General features: G+C 39.1%; 1 protein-coding gene across 1 annotated transcript in view; it reads right to left on the bottom strand.

The window, feature by feature from the left end:
- Positions 1 to 18,728, bottom strand: part of SHC3 (SHC adaptor protein 3) — a 180,875-nt gene that overhangs the window by 21,888 nt on the left and 140,259 nt on the right. Inside the window, exons 8-11 of the mRNA XM_052645198.1 lie at positions 9,313 to 9,463; positions 8,229 to 8,328; positions 5,555 to 5,713; positions 2,010 to 2,305 (exon numbers count right to left, since the gene is read on the bottom strand). Of these exons, the coding sequence (XP_052501158.1) occupies positions 2,010 to 2,305; positions 5,555 to 5,713; positions 8,229 to 8,328; positions 9,313 to 9,463 (706 nt within the window). The remainder of the gene's footprint in view (positions 1 to 2,009; positions 2,306 to 5,554; positions 5,714 to 8,228; positions 8,329 to 9,312; positions 9,464 to 18,728) is intronic.

Below are 18,728 nucleotides of genomic sequence, written 5' to 3'. Positions count from 1 at the left end.
TGAAGTGATGGGACCAGATGCCATGATCTTACTTTTCTGAATGTTGAACTTTAAGCCAACTTTTTCACTCTCCTCTTTCACTTTCATCAAGAGGCTTTTTAGCTTCTCTTCACTTTCTGCCATAAGGGTGGTGTCATCTGCATATCTGAGGTGATTGATATTTCTCCCGGCAATCTTGATTCCAGCTTCTGCTTCTTCCAGCCCAGCATTTCTCATGATGTACTCTGCATATAAGTTAAATAAGCAGGGTGACAGTATACAGTCTTGACGTACTCCTTTCCCTATTTGGAACCAGTCTGTTCCATGTCCAGTTCTAACTGTTGCTTCCTAACCTACATATAGGTTTCTCAAGAGGCAGGTCAAGTGCTCTGATTTTCCCATCTCTTTCAGAATTTTCCACAGTTTATTGTGATCCACACAGTCAAAGGCTTTGGTATAGTTAATAAAGCAGAAATAGATGTTTTTCTGGAGCTCTCTTGCTTTTTTGTTAAATAGCGGATGTTGGCAACTTGATCTGTGGTTCCTCTGCCTTTTCTAAAACCAGCTTGAACAGCAGGAGGTTCACGGTTCATGTATTGCTGAAGCCTGGCTTGGAGAATTTTGAGCATTACTTTACTAGCATGTGAGATGAGTGCAATTGTGCAGTAGTTTGAGCATTCTTTGGCATTGCCTTTCTTTGGGATTGGAATGAAAACTGACCTTTTCCAGTCCTGTGGCCGCTGCTGAGTTTTAAACTTAGTAATTCTAGGACTATGCCAGGGTGAAATCAAATTTGTTTACTTACTGGAAGATGGGGTATTTAGTCAACCCTACAGAATTATTCATGGGAAATAGATGGGGAAAGAGTGGAAACAGTGTCAGACTTTATTTTTTTGGGCTCCAAAATCACTGCAGATGGTGATTGCAGCCATGAAATTAAAAGACTCTTACTCCTTGGAAGGAAAGTTATGACCAACCTAGATGGTATATTAAAAAGCAGAGACATTACTTTGCCAACAAAGATCCATCTAGTCAAGGCTATGGTTTTTCAAGTAGTCACGTATGGATGTAAGAGTTGGACTGTGAAGAAAGCTGAGCACCGAATAATTGATTCTTTTGAACTGTGGTGTTGGAGAAGACTCTTGAGAGTCCCTTGGACTGCAAGGAGATCCAACCAGTCCATTCTGAAGGAGATCAGCCCTGGGATTTCTTTGGAAGGACTGATGCTAAAGCTGAAACTCCAGTACTTTGGCTGCCTCATGCGAAGAGTTGACTCATTGGAAAAGACTGATGCTGGGAAGAATTGGGGGCAGGAGGAGAAGGGGTGACAGAGGATGAGATGGCTGGATGGCATCACCGACTCGATGGACATGAGTTTAAGTGAACTCCGGGAGTTGGTGATGGACAGGGAGGCCTGGCGTGCTGCGATTCATGGGGTCACAAAGAGTAGGACACAACTGAGTGACTGAACTGAACTGAACAGAATTATTCAGACACAATCGTTCTGCTAGGAAGAGCCAAAAAGCCAAACTCACTGTCATGAGCTACTACTTCTCTGGGAGGGGACGGAGAGACAATTAATAGGAGGCTTACCTCCTGCTCTGTCACAGTTTACAACCTGCAAATAAATCTTGTGGTTCAACTTGTAGAGAAATTTGAGGTGAGTATCAAAAGCCCAGGAACCCTGCACTTGGGAACAAAGATTCACTATGAATGTGTTTGGAAGGGAAACTCTCACAGTTTTTGTATTCACTTTTAAAGAACACGAGAATTAAGGCTTTCTACCTGGGCTCTGGTGAATTTCCAAGTCTTATAAGTTGCATGGGGCTCTAATCATAGGCTCCAGTAATCTGACTCTGGCCTGAAAGTAAGTCCTCTGGGCCTGGTCTCCAGGGTCCCAGAGGAGTGACTGTCAGGACTCAGCAGGCATATGTTGGTAGAGAAGGGAAAGTGGTCCCCAGTGCAGTGACCTAGGGGAGACTGTTGGAGGGAGGGTGGCCAGTGCAGTCCACACTCCGCCCTGTGCTCACCGTGCCTTCTGGGTCCACGAGCAGCAAGTGTTTGGCCTGGCCGTTATGCATGCCAGTGAGGACGAAGGATCCCGGGTTGGTGGTACTCTTCCTGACCAAGAAGTCTCCATCTCTCTTTAGCAGCCCCTCTGCCTCCTTCCTACTCATCTCCCCTTGGTACCAAGGCTCTGCTTTCAGTTCTTCCAGCATCTTGGCATCTGGTGCTCTGGGTGAGACGGGGCTGATGCATTCCATGGAGGCTGCCTTGCTCAACACAGGCCCCAAGGACTGAATCTTGAGAGCATCTTCAAAAGGCTCTGCCAACAACATGTGCCAGCAACACGTCAATTCCAAGGAGAGCAAAAGATAAACAACACAGTGTGAGGTTTGGCAATGCAAAGACAACTTTGATCAGAAAAAAAAAAAAAAGTAAAGTAGAGAAAACTGACTGGCTGGTGAGATAACAAGATTCTCGTAATGGCATTTGAAAACACAGCCCCAGACTTGGCATGACTCTTTCTGATGACTCTGCTTTCCCCAGACAGCTGGGCATTGTGCCTTGTGCCAAAGATTTAAGCACACCCTTTGTCTCACTAGTTAGAATGACTTCATTTTTGCACGCTGCAAGAGGCCAGGCATACTACATGCCACCTACTTTTTCTGGTACATTGGCTAGCCTCTTCAACAAACGTGCTCTCTTCTGAATAAAAATCTGTCAATACCCAAGAAAACACACAGAGGAAAAGACAAATCGCAAGGTTTTGTGCAAAACCAAAACCCAGCCCAACAAATGTTTCTTTCAAAATCTTTGTATTAGGTGCATTTTTTAAAAGAGAAGAAAACCAACATTTATTAGCGGCCTTTTGTGTGACTTGCCCCAGGCTAGGAGCTCTACTTCCCTTTGACATTCACTTGTTTCCCTGGGGGAAAAGGCTCTTGTATGCATGTTTGAGATTGAGTTTGACTCCATGCCCTTCAGAACACACTTCTCACTGCGGGGCATTGCTCTAAACAGCAACAAATATCAGCAGTGAGAGAAGTCGACAGGCACATCTAATTAAATCTCAATGTTGGATTTTCAAACAAAGCAATACGTACAACAGCACTCTGAAAAATGCACACAGTGCTACACAAAAGTAAGGTGTTGTGATGTTTATTGAGGACCACACTGCCAACATGCTACAATGCAAACACCACAAGACCAGGAAAGTTTCTCTCCTGGGCATAGCTACATCCCCAGAGACCAACACTGCTCCTGGGTCATAGTTTGTACCCTATAAACATTCAGGGAGTGCTCTAAAATAAAACCGTTTGTTAAATGTTAGCAGAGAATGGGCAGAAGTGAATAAAGGAAACCAAAACCAAGACATTTTGACAACTTATTAAATTATTTACAGATTTGGGCACCCCCCCGAAAAAAGAAGAGGTTAAAACTATGGGCTAAAATTGTTTGTGTATTTTCTTTTTTCATTCTACTTTTTCCCCTGATTACCCGGAGTAGTTGAAAATTTGTGTTCTATTTCTGTACCATCACCATCACCACGACATCACTATCATCATGACCATCATCTTCGACCCACTAGCACCAGCATCACTATCACTATCAACATCACCATCACCCACACCACTATCACCATTTCATCATTATCGTCACCTTTATGACCATCATTATCATCACCACCACCATCAGTACCATTACCAGAACAATCACTATCACTATTGTTATTTAGATATAGTGGTTCAAGATACTGCTTCCCTGGTGGCTCAGACGGTAAAGAATCTGCCTGCAATGCAGGAGACCCGGGTTCAATCCCTGCGTCAGGAAGATCCCCTGGAGAAGGGAATGGCAACCCACTCCAGCATTCTTGCCTGGAAAATCCCATGGACAGAGGAGCCTGGCAGGCTACAGTCCATGGGGTCACAAAGAGTCAGACACGACTGAGTGACTAACACTTGGACTTGGGTTTCAAGATAAACAGAGCACTGGGTCTGCTTCTGCAATACTTTTCAATAGACATTAGCTTCTCCGGGGCTCTTTCTACTTTCTCTCTCCCCTTCTCTAGTTTTGGGAGTAGGAGTGGAAATTGAGGGATGAGAAAAGGGTGGCTTTGGCTTTCATTTTTCCCATCTCAAACCCCAGCCTAATCTAACTCTCCTCCGGCTCTGGGGCCAGAATTCACTGGCAACTTGGCTAAATTAAGCAGTGAAAATGGTCTGCCATAAATTCAACTACTAAAATGAAGTTGGGAAACATTGTTAAAACTGCAGCAGAGGATCAAGGAGCTAACAGTCGGTTCTAAATTTTGCAAAGTTGCTTTATACCTCCTAGGCTATTTCCACTTTTTTTTAAATGAAGAGATTAGATTAGAGGATTCTGCAGTTCTTCTGGCTCTGGTGAATTTCTGTCTGTCATCCTGGGAGAAATGAACTATTGTTGTCATGGTGCAGTCTATTCATAAAAGCACTCAATCCTATCCTCACCCACATACAATACCAAGTATTCAACCAGCAGTGAATTTACCAAACTTCTGGGATTCTCTATTTCCTCCTCTGCCAAAGAGTAATAATAATGATAATAATAATATCTACCCATAAGACTAATGGAAAAATTAAATAATATGCACCTTGCCACGTGGTAGAAACTCACGAAATACTAGTCTCCTCTCCTTCCCTCTTTAGCCTGTAAAATTCTCAAGGAAGTTGAAAAAGGTATCTGGGGGTGTAAAGCAATCTGTGAGTTTGGAATGCTTTTTCACAATTCTTTAACAACAACCTACACTTTCATTAACCAGTTCACAGATGATTTATTTTTCCCAATCTATGTGACAGAGGTCGCTGACACACATCACATGAGTGCAAGCAACCGCAGTTTGTGGTCACTCTTCTCACCCCATTTTATTTTTCATCAGAGCATTTGTCACTACCTGTAACGCATGGCGGTTATTTAAACTCCATGACAGTAGGGACTTTGTCTATTTTGTTTTCCTGTATATCCCCAGTAAATAGAATAGTATTTGACACCTGGTAGGTGTTCAGTGGAGAGGAAGAAGGGGCGAGGGAAAGTGGGTGTGTGTACAAAAACACGTGGGTGTATTACAATTTCTCGCTTACGTGTTAGTTTTGTTCAGCAGATTAAGAGCTCTGTGAAAATAGGGGCCAAGGCATTTCAGCTTGGCATCCTTAAAACTGATACAGGATTTAAGGCACACAATATCCAATTAATACCTAAGTGAATAAATAAATGAATCCATTCATTTATGTATATCATATTTCTCAATGTGATTGAGACAAAGTTAATTATAAAAAGAGGGGGAAGTTGCTTTGTCTTCCGCAGAGAACTGTAGAGAAGGTTGTAATATGAAAGCAGGGGTCGGCCAAGTTCAAAGCCTTGAAAAACTCAGTCATAACACAGAAAAAAAAAACAGCTAATCAGCATCCTTAATCAAAACCACTCTGGAAGAAAATTCAGTAATTGCACAGATTTCAAAGAAAAGACAAAGTTTAAAAAAAAAAAAAAAAAAAACAGCCTTAAAAGAGAAAAAAAACAATACCAAATGGAAACGCACTCATGTCAAAGAGGTCTTTCCGCGGACTGCTCTCTGCACTGCTGCCCGTGGCAGGCCCCGTCTGCTGGGGGATTCGCTGGGTATTGACATAGGTGGGGGCTTCTCCGGTAGGAGCCACATGTGATTTCCCTTCAGGCATGCTGTAGATGTCCAAGGATCCTGCAACAAGGAAATAGACCTCCTTTTTCTTCTGATCATGATGCTTTTCATGTTAAGCCAGCCAGTGTTTCACAGAGAAGTTCCTTTAGTCCATTCATAAGAAAATCCTTCTTTCAGATGCCCATCTATTAACTCTCTTCTCTGACCCTCTTACCCTGCTGTGCTTCGGCTAGGATACTCTCCACTCCTTCCTGTCAAAATGGGACCTGCTAGCCCAGGATGATGGACACCATGAAGTTTAGCAGCCCTGTCAAGACCCTAGGCCCATCTGACTCAGGCCGGGGGCCAGGAGGGGCAGGGGAACTACACCCGCCACAGAAGCTCCCTCAGCCTCCTCATTCCCTCTGCGAAGGACTGAGAGCAAAATAACTGAGCAGGAGAACAACGAGCCTTAATTCCACTGCTCTTTTTTTAAGTGTAGGTCAATGCTTCATATATTAACTCCAAAGAAATGCAATGCATTTCCAATGCTCTGGCCCCATTTTTAGAAATAAAGCAATATTTACCCCCATTTGCTTCCTAATGAATTGAGACACTTTCCTTATAAAACAGAATCAGGCTTGTGCCATCATGGGACTTCCCAACTGAAGCAAGACTGTTGAGGCCCGACTTGGGCGGCGGGGGGGGGGGGGGGGTCACTGTTATTGTCACCCAAGGTGAATGAAGGGTGTGGCCCTGTTCAGGTCACCATCTGATTCTTTGTACAGGTCACTATTTCTAACAAACTTCCGCAGATACTCTCAAGACCACCTTGGACCTGGAGAGAAGTGGGGCATGAGGGTCAGCTCAATTCAACCGGCAAGAGTGGGTTCAGGATTCTTTAGGAAGCTTTCCCAAGAGCCCACTGAAGGGCTTTTGGCAGACCACTGTCTCTGCCTATAAGTCTGAGAATGCAAGTGTCCTGAGAAAGTCATCAACTTCAGATGGTTGCAAGTGTTGAGTACAGGGCAGGGAGATATACACTCCTTGGTGGTGGTACCCAGAGTTCAGTTTCATTTAGGGGAAATGGCTGCTAGCAGATTAATAGGGGTTTATTTGTTCTATGGACAAGGTCTTATTTGCTTTCCAATAAAACTTGAAATTCATTAAGAGTTATGAGTCTCAAGTTTCAGGCCAAGAACTTATATAAGGCTCATTTTTTCTCTGGTGAATTTGTTACATTGTTTGTTCTTAATCTGGCTGGAATAACTTGGATATAAAAAAGACCTCATTTTCAAATAAATCTAACAAGTTTTTCAATATAGTCAATATCTAATGTAAGTAATGTGTCTCTCTTAGTCTTTAATAGTTATTCTATGTCTAAGTACATGATTGTTGTATAAAATGCTTTAAATGTATACAGAACAAAGTTGAAAATGTAAAAAAGTGCCTCTGGCAAAGTTGTAACTTTAATTTGCTATTTCCATCCCATTCTGAGGTAGAGTCATGTAGTTTGACTCTTTTATGGATTATTAACTGGGCAGCACAAACAGGTCATCTTTAAGCTGGGACAGGCATGACATAAAATTATTTCATGGGAGGAACATTTTAAAAATATATTGTCATTTACCCACTGGCACAAATGGCAATAATGTAGGTGAAAACCTTAATGTTAAACCAACAAATGGTTAAAATATATACATAGAAGCATACATCGGATCTTAATTCATTTATCACTCCATCTCCTTCAGACCCTGTAGCCAGGACCCTGGAACCATCAAAAGTTCTCGAAATGTTTGAGGAGGTAAAATGCTTAAAATTAAAAGAAACCTTTAAAATGTATAGATACATACATGTGTATGCTTGTCTAAAAATAACTGTCTAGAGAATAGAGACTGACATTAGCAATTAAACTAAATAGTACTTAATTAGTCACACTATTTTTAATGTGGGATGTAGGTGCATGCTTATAGGTTTGATAAGAAGTGAAATGTCCTCTAAAAGGACCCAGGCCCTGTGACAGACTTGTATTCCAGGTGCCATCTCTGCTGGGCTGGTGTCACTCTGTTCTTCCTAAAGGTGACCGTAGAAGGAGGAGGTGGGGCAGAGGAAAGGAAGGGAAAACTACATGCGGCCATTAGAAGCTACCAGGATTCAGTATTGACTCCAGAGTCTCCCACCTTAGCCTCGTTTGAACTGGGTGTGGAGTTGGCCCTGGGGAGGTGAATTCCTTAGTCCCTGGGTGGGGGAGGGGGGGGCAAGCCCTCCTGCTAGAGAAGGGCCTTAGATGCATGGTCTCAGTGTGCAGGAGAACAGGAAGAACTGGGAGGGGTGAAGAGTGAGCTGGTCCTGGTACCCAGGGATGGATTATCTGATGCACGCCCTCTGACATCCCTGACAGCCATTATTTCTATTTCTTTGATCTGGTATCCCTGACAGCCATTATTTCTATTTCTGTGATCCAGTTGGGAAACTGCAGCCCCACCCACAGCAGTTATTTCCAGTCAGCCATTCTGCCACTCCACAGGACAGGAACTACCCACTAGGGAGCACGTCACTTTTGAAAAGTATTTTTTATGTTTCTTGTCCACCTTACCTTGCCTCTCACCTTGCCTGACAGGTGTTTGCTGCCAGTCTTCACCAAACGGGTCTCCTAAGTGTCTTCCCTGGTAGTAAGTTTGCTCTTTTCCTGCAAACTATAGACATATGTAAATACAAAACAAGAAAAAGTCCTCCTCGTCTTGCGTCTCCACCTTTGAAAGCCATAGTACTTTAGAAGGGACTTCAATGGCCAGTGGATTGCATCCGTGTTGTACTCAGTTTTCCCTTCATGCCTCACAGTTGACATGAAGATTTGGGAAGTTAGTCTGCATGGGTGTGAAAAAGAGGCTACATCTCATCAAAACTACAGATGCTCCCTGCTTTCAGTAGCCCCCCACCTCCCTTCCCTAAGTGTGACCATAAATTAAATTCTCTACATACAGCCACATCACGCAACATTCCTTAAAATAGATTTCAGTTAGAGAATATCTACGTGTCAGAACATAGTTCCCACCCAGCATATACACCTATAACCATTCATTCCTGGGCAAAGCCACCTTGTCGATTCCTTCTTATAGAGCTATTGACACTTGGCTTCAGTGTTATTTACCGCTTTTATTGTCATCCACATAAGGTAAGTGACATCAAAAATTCCCTTTAACAGAAATATCATAGAGATACCATAACTCTAGAAAGAGAATGCCTTACTAGAATTTTGAATTAGAGGGGAAAATCAGGGAGATAAGTAAAACAGAAAACCTCAAACAAAAACAAAAAACCTTATGTTAAAGGCTTACATTCTTTCTCTTTCCAGAGAACTCAAAGAACCCCAGGCTTTCAAAAGTCTTGAACTCTCTCTTTTCCTCATTAAGTTCACAATACAATGGGATTTGTCCTAGGATGAAGAGGGAACTTGCAGACTTGTATCTCAGGAATCACAATGGAGTTCCAAGGCATTTGACTAAATCTTGTGATGTTAAAGCAAAAGCTTCCCCTAGTGTCTGCTTTATGAAATTCAAGGGGAGGAAGTTTGTGACTTTTTCTGTCTGGATAGAATATCAGCCTGAAAATAGAGTTGAAGAAAGCAATAGGAAATGAAGTTCAGTTAGCTACCATTCAAGGAAACATATAAGACTCACCTGGGCTGTGTCAGGACCATGGGGTCTGGCTTTCAGGCGAGCATCGGCAAACCCCCCTGGAGGAGGTGTCTTGCTTGGAATACTGTTGTAATATGGGTGGTCGGAGCCATCACTCTCCTCTTCAGTCCATGGCTCATCTAGACTCTGCATTCTGTTAAAAGCGGATTTTCAAGAACTTTAGCCAAAATTTGAGCTTATTGTCAAAACAAAAAAATCTAATGTTAGTAACTATAGTCCCAGAAAGCAGAGTTTAGTCACTCCCCCTTCAACGATCTAGGTCTCAGGCACATATAAAAAGCAGATGAATGATTCAGCCAAATATCCCTGCCTTATTCACAGTGCTACCCTTTAGAAAATTCCAGTCTTATTTGAAGCAGAAAAGAACTCCTTTATTAAAAGTACATTTTAATGAGGAAAGACATAGTTTATATGTAATGATAATCAGCTGCTTGAGGTATTGACACACATTTTAGTATATCATGAAATTTACCCAAAACAAAATTAACTTTAATGGAGATTTAGTGACATCAAGGAAATTGGCAGAGTAAGGACCTCTGAATTATTGTATCTTCTGTAATGACAACAAGAAAGCTAGCAAAAAATGTTTTCATGATCAACATTTTTAGAACTCTGGAAATTAATCAGAAGTTTGTACCAATCTAGAGAGTGTTTTGAAGAAGGCAATGGCACCCCACTCTGGTACTCTTGCCTGGAAAATCCCATGGATGGAAAAGCCTGGCAGGCTGCAGTCCATGGGGTCGCACAGAGTCGGACACGACTGAAGTGACTTAGTAGCAGCAGCAGCAGCAGCAGCAGAGAGTGTTTATTAAACAAACAAAAAAAAAGACATAAATAGCTGTCAGGACAAGAGCTTTGTTGTATTTTAACTTGCTCTGTTTCCATCTCCAGGGTAGACTTAAAAGCCAAAATCCAGTAGTCACAGTGAAAACCAGCAGCCTAAATAGCCAGACATGGGAGGAGCAAAAAAGCATTTCAGTTCAGTTTAGTCGCTCAGTCGTGTCTGACTCTTTGCGACCCCATGAATCGCAGCACGCCAGGCCTCCCTGTCCATCACCAACTCCCGGAGTTCACTCAGACTCACGTCCATCGAGTCAGTGATGCCATCCAGCCATCTCATTCTCTGTGGTCCCCTTCTCCTCCTGCCCCCAATCCCTCCCAGCATCAGAGTCTTTTCCAATGAGTCAACTCTTCACATGAGGTGGCCAAAGTACTGGAGTTTCAGCTTTAGCATCATTCCTTCCAAAGAAATCCCAGGGCTGATCTCCTTTAGAATGGACTGGTTGGATCTCCTCGCAGTCCTGTAAATTCCTATTCCCAGAACACAGTCATTATGACCTTTCTGTTCATTCTCTATAACCTCCACTCCCAAAACTGTTTTTATTTGACCTGATTCAGAGCTTGCCTATGGAAAACAGCTTCTTCCATAAAGTCATTTGTCAAAAACAATTAGAGACAATTATTTAACACTATGACTCCCTGAAACAATAGATAACATTTGGGCTAAAAAGTAAGCTAGTCAAAAAGCTTAACAGAAAAAGCTAGGAAATTATAAATTTTGACATATTTCTAGGAATCTAGGCATCTACATGTATGCATAGAACTGTTTTCACATCCGGGTTGTGTGCCTGCTCAGAAAATATGTAAAAAGGCATTAGTTCTCATCTGCACTGACCTTGAAGTTTTGCACAAGCAGAAAGTCAAAGCTAAAGCAGAGTTGTCAACTGCCTAGCCAAGTGTTAAAGGAATTCCCCAAGATTCACACAGAGCACCTCAGCAAAAACTGGGGGACTTGGTGGTTTCAGACATTTAAATCTCTCTTTGATCATTCCTGTCTAATAAGTGAACTGAGCAGAGTTGTCAGTGGTCATATGTAACAAAATATAGACTTGACCAAGTTGGTTTAGGAAAATCATTAAAACAAACAACCACAACAAACAGCAACAACAGCTACTCCAGTGAACACAGAAGTAATAAGAAAGTAAACAGTCATAGTGTTTATATGGAGACCTTTTGAGCAATCTGGATAGAGGATAAAACCAGCCTCAACATTATCTTAAGCTAAGGCCTAATCCAGAGCAAGTGAATCCTAATTATTTTTAATTTATGAGAGATGAGGAAGCTGCAGAAGAAAAGCTTGAATCTAGCAGAGGTTTGTTCATGAGATTTCAGGAAAGAAACTATTTCCATAACATCAAAGTGCAAGGCAAAGCAGCAAATGCTGCTGTATTGATAGAAACAACTGCAAGTTATTTGGAGTATCTCACTAAGATAATGAAGGTAGCTACACTAAACAACAGATTTTCAGTGTAAACAAGATAGCTTCATATTGGAAGAAGACACCATCTAGGAATTTCAGAGCTAGAGAAAGTCAATGCCCAGCTTCAAAGAACAAACTGACTCTTGCTAGGGGCTAATGCGGTCGGTGACTTTAAGTTAAAGCCAGTACTCATTTACCATTCTGAAAATTTTAGGGCCCTTAGGAATTATGCTAAATCTACTCTGTCTATGCTCTATAAATGGATCAGCAAAGTCTGGACAACAGCATATCTATTTATAGCATGGTTTACTGAATATTTTTAGCCCAATGTTGAGACCTATTGCTTGGAAAGAAACAATTCCTTTCAAAATATTATGACTCATTGACAATGCACCTGGTCACCCAAGAGTTCTAACTGAGATTGATGTTTTTATGCTTGCTAACACAACATTTATCCTGCAGTCCCTGAATCAAGGAGTAATTTCAACTTTCATGTCTTATTATTTAAGAAATACATTTCATAAGCCTATAGCTGCCATAAATAGTGATTCTTCTGATTGACCTGAGCAAAGTCAATTGAAAGCCTTCTAGAAAGGACTGAGCATCCTAGAGCATCAAAAACACTCATGATTCATGGAAAGAGGTAAAATCTTCAACATTAATAGGAGTTTGGAAGAAGTTAGTTTCAACCCTCATGGATGACTTTGAGGGGTTTAAGACTTACAGGGAAAGTCTGTGTCTACACAGAACTTTATGAGATATAAATGCCTATATGATAATAGACAATATCAAATCAAAAACCTGAATTTCTGCCTTAATAAACTAGAAAATAAGAGTTAAACCCAAGCAAGCAGAAGGAAAAACAATAAAGATTAAGGTAAAAATAAAAATAGAAAATCAATAGCAAAAAGCAATGAAATCAAGATTTGTTTCTTAGAAAGATCAACAGTATTGATAAATCTATAGCTAGACTGACTAAGAAAGAAGACAGCAGACTCAAATTACCAAAATTAGGAAGAAAAGAGGAAAAACTGCTACCAACCATACATGAATTAAAAGGATTATAAGAGAAACTATTAAAAATTATATACCAACAAATTAGATAATCTAGACAAAATGGGAAAATTCCTATGAAGACTCAATTTATCAAAAATAACTCAAGAAGAAATAGAAAATCTGAAGATAACTGTAACAACGAGACTAAATTAGTAATCAAAATCTTGCATCCCAAGAAAAGCCCAGAATCATATGGCTTCCTGGTGAATTCTATCTAATATCTAAAGGAGAATTAATAGCAATTCTTCATAACTCCTCCAAAAAACAGAAGAGGAGGGAAGTTTTCAAACTAAATCTATGATGCCAGAATTATCCAGATGCCAAAACCGAAGACATTGCAAGAAAATAAAAAACTGCAGACTAATATCTTTTATGAATATGAATGGGAAAATCCTCAACAAAATACTAGCAAGCCAAAAATCCTCCAGCGAAATATTAAAAAAAAGCAGCATGGCTAAGTGATATTTCTATGGTAATGCAAGGTTGTTCAAACATTCAAAATCAACTAATGTAATATATCATACCAATAGAATGAAAACAAATGCCAAATACTCATATCTGCTGCTGCTGCTGCTAAGTCACTTCAGTCGTGTCCGACTCTGTGTGACCCCATAGACGGCAACCAACCAGGCTCCCCCGTCCCTGGGATTCTCCAGGCAAGAACACTGGAGTGGGTTGCCATTTCCTTCTCCAATGCGTGAAAGTGAAAAGTGAAAGTGAAGTCGCTCAGTAGTGTCTGACCCTCAGCGACCCCATGGACTGCAGCCTTCCAGGCTTCTCCATCCATGGGATTTTCCAGGCAAGAGTACTGGAGTGGGGTGCCATTGCCTTCTCCGATACTCATATCTAGACACAGAAAAATCATTTGACAAAATCTGACAGTTTTCCATGATAAAAAAATCCCTCAAAAATCTTGGAATAAAAAGGCATTTTTCTCAACCCAAAAAAGAGAATCTATGAAAAGTCCATAGATAAGAACACAATTAATGGGAAAATTCCGAATATTTTCCTCCTAAGATCAGGAACATAATAAGTTTGTCCCATCTTTCCACCTCTATTCATTGTACTAGAGATTCTAGCCAGGACAATTATATAACAAAAAGAAATAAAAGGCATTCAGATTAGTAAGTCAGAATAAAACTATATTTAGTTGCACAGGACATGATCTTGTATATAAAAAATACTAAGGAATACACATATACACCCAAATTATTAGAGCTAAGTGAATAATAAAAAATAAATGAGTTCAGCAAGTTTCCACAATACACAATCAGTGTATAAAATCAATTGTATTTTTATGTATTAACAATAAAAACAAAATTAACAAGCAATTTCACTTATTATAGTATAAAAAAGAATAAAAGATTTATTCTTTTGGTAGTAAAAATTATCAAAACAAGTGTAAGACTCATAACTGAAAATTACAAACCATTGTTGAAAGAAATTAAGGAATTCTAAATAAGTGGAAAGACATCCTGCATTCATGAATTGAAAGATGTAATACTGTTAAGATGGAAGTACTCCCCAAATAGGTCTAGAGATTCAAGATAATTTCTATCAAAATCACAATTGTCTTCTTTGGTAAAAATAAACAAGCTATGCTATTCATTTGAAATTGCAAGAGGCCCAGAATAGTGAACAGGGTCAAACGTTAATAAAGAAAAATGTAGTTGGAGGACACATATCAAATGCTTCAACCAAAAGACCCAGACTGGCTGAATGGACACATACTACCTCACTTCAAACTAACTATAAATCTATACAATTCAAGACTATATGGTATTGGCATAAGGATAGACATATAAATCAATGGAACAGAATTAAGAGTCCATAAATAAACCCATACATTTATAGTCAATAGATTTCAACAAGGATGCCCAAACAATTCACTATGTAAAAGAATAGTCTTTTCAACAAATGGTGCTATGACTGAATGGATACAAAAGCAAGACCAATATATATGCTGTTTACAAGAGACTCACTTCAGACCTAGAAACACATACGGGTTGAAACTGAGGGGATGGAAAAAGACATTCCTTGCAAATGGAAATCAAAAGAAAGCTGGAGCAGAAATACTTACATCAGTCAAAATAGACATTAAAATAAAGACTGTTACAAAAGACAAAGGTCGTTACATAATGATCAATGGATCAATCCAAGAAGATATAACAATTATAAATGTATCTGTACCCAACATAGGAGTACCTCAATATATAAAGCAAATGCTAACAGACATGAAAGGGGAAATCAACGTAACACAGTAATACTGGGGAACTTTAACACTTGCTTACACCAATGGACAGATCATGCAGAGAGAAAAGTAATAAAGAAACACAAGCCTTAAGTGACACATTAGATCAGATAGACTTAATTGATATCTATAAGAAATTCCACCCAAAAGCAGCAGAATACACTGTCTTCTCAAATGCACTTGGAACATTCTCCAGGATAGATAACCTTTTGGACCACAAATCAAGACTCGGTAAATTCAAGAAAATTTGAATCATATTAATCATCTTTTCTGACCACAATGCTATGAGATTAGAAATCAATTACAGTAAAAAAAAAAAAATTGTTAAAAAGAAACACATGGAGATTAAACAATATGTTACTAAACAATCAATGGATCTCTGAAGAAATCAAAGAGGAAATCAAAAAACGTCGAGACAAATGGCACCAAAAACATAACAATCCAAAATCTGTGAGATGCAGCAAAAGCAGTTCTAAGAGGGACCTTTAGAGCAATCCAATCTTACTTCAAGAAATGAGAAAAATCTCAAGTAAACAACCTAAATTTACACATAAAGCAACTAGAGACAGAACAAACAAAATCTCAACAATCCTCAAGATGGAAAGAAGTCATAAAGATCAGAACAGGAATAAATGATATAGAGACAAAGAAAAAAATAGCAAAGATCAATAAAACTAAAAACTGGTTCTTTGAGAAGACAATGTTGATAAACCTTTAGCTAGACTCATCAAGAAAAAAAGGGAGAAGACTCAAATCAATAAAATTAGAAATGAAAAAAGAAGTTACAACAGACATGACAGAAACACAAAGGACCATAAGCAACTACTGCAAGCAACTATGTGCCAGTAAAATGGACAATCTGAGAGAAATGGACAGATTCTTGGAAAGGTACAACTTTCAAAGACTGAAACATGTAGAAATAGAGAATATGAACACACGAATCACTGAAATTGAAACTGTGATTTAAAAACTTCCAACAAACAAAAGTCCAGAGCCAGATGGCTTCACAGATGAATTCTATCAAACATCTAGAAAAGAGTTAAAACCTATCCTTCTCAAACTAGTCCAAAAAATTATAGAGGAAGGAATACTCTCAAGCTCATTCTACACAGCCACTATCTCCCTGATATCAAAACTCAACAAAGATATCACACAAAAAAAGAAAATTACAGGCCAACATCATTAATGAACAAAGACACAAAAACCCTCAACAAAATACTTACAAACTGAATCCAACAATACATGAAAAGGATCAACACATGATTAACTGGTATTTATCCTGGGGATGCAAGGATTTTTCAACATATGTAAATCAATCAATATAATACACCATACTAATGAACTGAAGAATAACAACTATATGATCATCTTAACAGAGGCAGAGAAAGCTTTTGACAAAATTCAATACCATTTACGAGAAAAACTCTCCAGAAAGTAAGCATAGAGATAACATAACATAATAAAGGCCATATATGACAAACCCACAGCAAATATCATTCTCAACAGTGAAAATTTTGAAAGAATTTCCTCTAAGATCAGGAATAAGACAAGGATGTGCAATCTTGCCACTTTTATTCAACATAGTTTTGTGAGTCCTAGCCACAGCAATCAGAGGAAAAAAAAAAAAGAGAGAAATTAAAGGAATTCAAATTGGAAAACAAGAAGTAAACTTGTCACTGTTTGCAAATGACATGATACTATACATAGAAAGTCCTCAAAATGTTGCCAGGAAACTACCAGAATAGAATTTGGTAAAGTTGCTGGATACAAAATTAATATAAAAAAATCTCTTACATTCCAATACACTAACAACAAAAGATCAGAGAAACTAAGAAAACAATCCCATTTATCACTGCATCAGAAAGAATAAAATACCTAGGAGTAATCCTTGCTTTAAGGAGGCAAAATACCTCTACTCAGAAAACTATAAGATACTGATGAGAGAAATTAAAGATAGCATAAACAGATGGAGAAATATACCACGTTCTGAGATTGGAAGAATCAACATTGTCAGAATGACTATACTACCCAAAGCAATCAGCAGATTCAATGAAACGTCTTTCAATTTACCAATAACATTTTTCACAGAATTACAGCAAGAAAAATTTTACAATTTGTATGGAAACACAAAAGACGCTGAAGAGCCACGATAATCTTGAGAAAGAAAAATAGAGCTGGGGGAATGAGTCTCTCTGACTTCAGACTATACTACCAAGCTACAGTAATCAAAACAATGTGGTACTCACACAAAAACAGAAATATAAATCAGTGGAGCAGGAAAGAAAGTTCAGAGATAAACTTACACCCCTACGGTCACCTAATCTATGACAAAGGAGGGAAGAACATACAATGAAGAAAAGACAGTGTCCGCAATAAGTAAGCTTGGGACAACTACATGTAAAAGAATGAAATTAGAACATGCTCTAACATCATACACAAATATAAATTCAAAATGGATTAAAGACTTACGAAAGACTATAAAATGCTTACAGGAAAACATTGGCAGAACACCTTCTGACATAAATCAAAGCAAGATCTTTTTTGGTTAATCTCCAAGATTAACAAAAATAAAAATAAACAAATGGGACCTAAATAAACTTAAAAGCTTTTGCACATCAAAAGAAATCATCAACAAAATGAAAAGAAAGCCATAGAACGGAAGAAAATATTTTCAAACACAGCAACCAACAAGAGATTAATCTAAAATATGTAAACAGCTCATGCAGCTCGTTATAAAGAACAAACAACCCAATCAAAAATGGGTGGAAGATCTAAAAAGACATTTCTCCAAAGAAGACATCCAGATGGTCAAAAATCACACAAAAAGATGCTCAATATCACTAATTACTAGAGAAATACAAATCAAAACTACAATGAGGTATCACCTCACACTAGTCAAAATGGCCATCATCAAAAAATCTTCAAACAATAAATGCTGGAGAGGGTGTGGAGAAAAGGGAACTCTCCTCCACCATTGGTAAATTGTACATTGGTAAAATGTAAATTGGTACAGCCACAATGGAGAACACTATGGAGATTCCCTAAAAAACTAAAAATAGAGCTACCATGTGATCCAGCAATCTTACTGATAGGCATAGTTCCAGAGAAAAATCATAATTTGAAATAATACATACACCCCAATGTCCATTACTGCACTATTTACAATAGCCAGGACATGGAATCAACCTAAATGTGCACCGACAGAGGAATGGGTAAATAAGACGTGGCACATATATGCAGTGGAATATTTCTCAGCACTGAGTAAAGTAAATCAGACACAGAAAGATAAATATCATATGATGTTGTTTATACATGGGAATCTAACAAATAAATGGTACAAATGAACCTATTTATGAAACAGAAATTGTCACAGATGCAGAAAACATTCTTATGGTTACTGGGGGGAACAAGGGAGGGAGGGATAAACTGTAAGATTGGAACTAACATATACACACTACTGTATACGAAACAGATAACTAACAAGAACCTTAGAAGAAAAGTTATGACCAACCTAGATAGCATATTCAAAAGCAGAGACATTACTTTGCCAACTAAGGTCCGTCTAGTCAAGGCTATGGTTTTTCCTGTGGTCATGTATGGATGTGAGAGTTGGACTGTGAAGAAAGCTGAGCGCCAAAGAATTGATGCTTTTGAACTGTGGTGTTAGAGAAGACTCTGGAGAGTCCCTTGGACTGCAAGGAGATCCAACCAGTCCATCCTAAAGGAGATCAACCCTGGGATTTCTTTGGAAGGACTGATGCTATAGCTGAAACTCCAGTACTTTGGCCATCTCATGTGAAGAGTTGACTTATTGGAAAAGAGTTGACTTAT

Source organism: Budorcas taxicolor, chromosome 8 (genome assembly GCF_023091745.1).
Source record: "Budorcas taxicolor isolate Tak-1 chromosome 8, Takin1.1, whole genome shotgun sequence".
Taxonomy (NCBI): domain Eukaryota; kingdom Metazoa; phylum Chordata; class Mammalia; order Artiodactyla; family Bovidae; genus Budorcas; species Budorcas taxicolor.
Note: the sequence above shows the minus strand (reverse complement) of the source record. Positions and strands in the feature narration are given on the sequence as shown.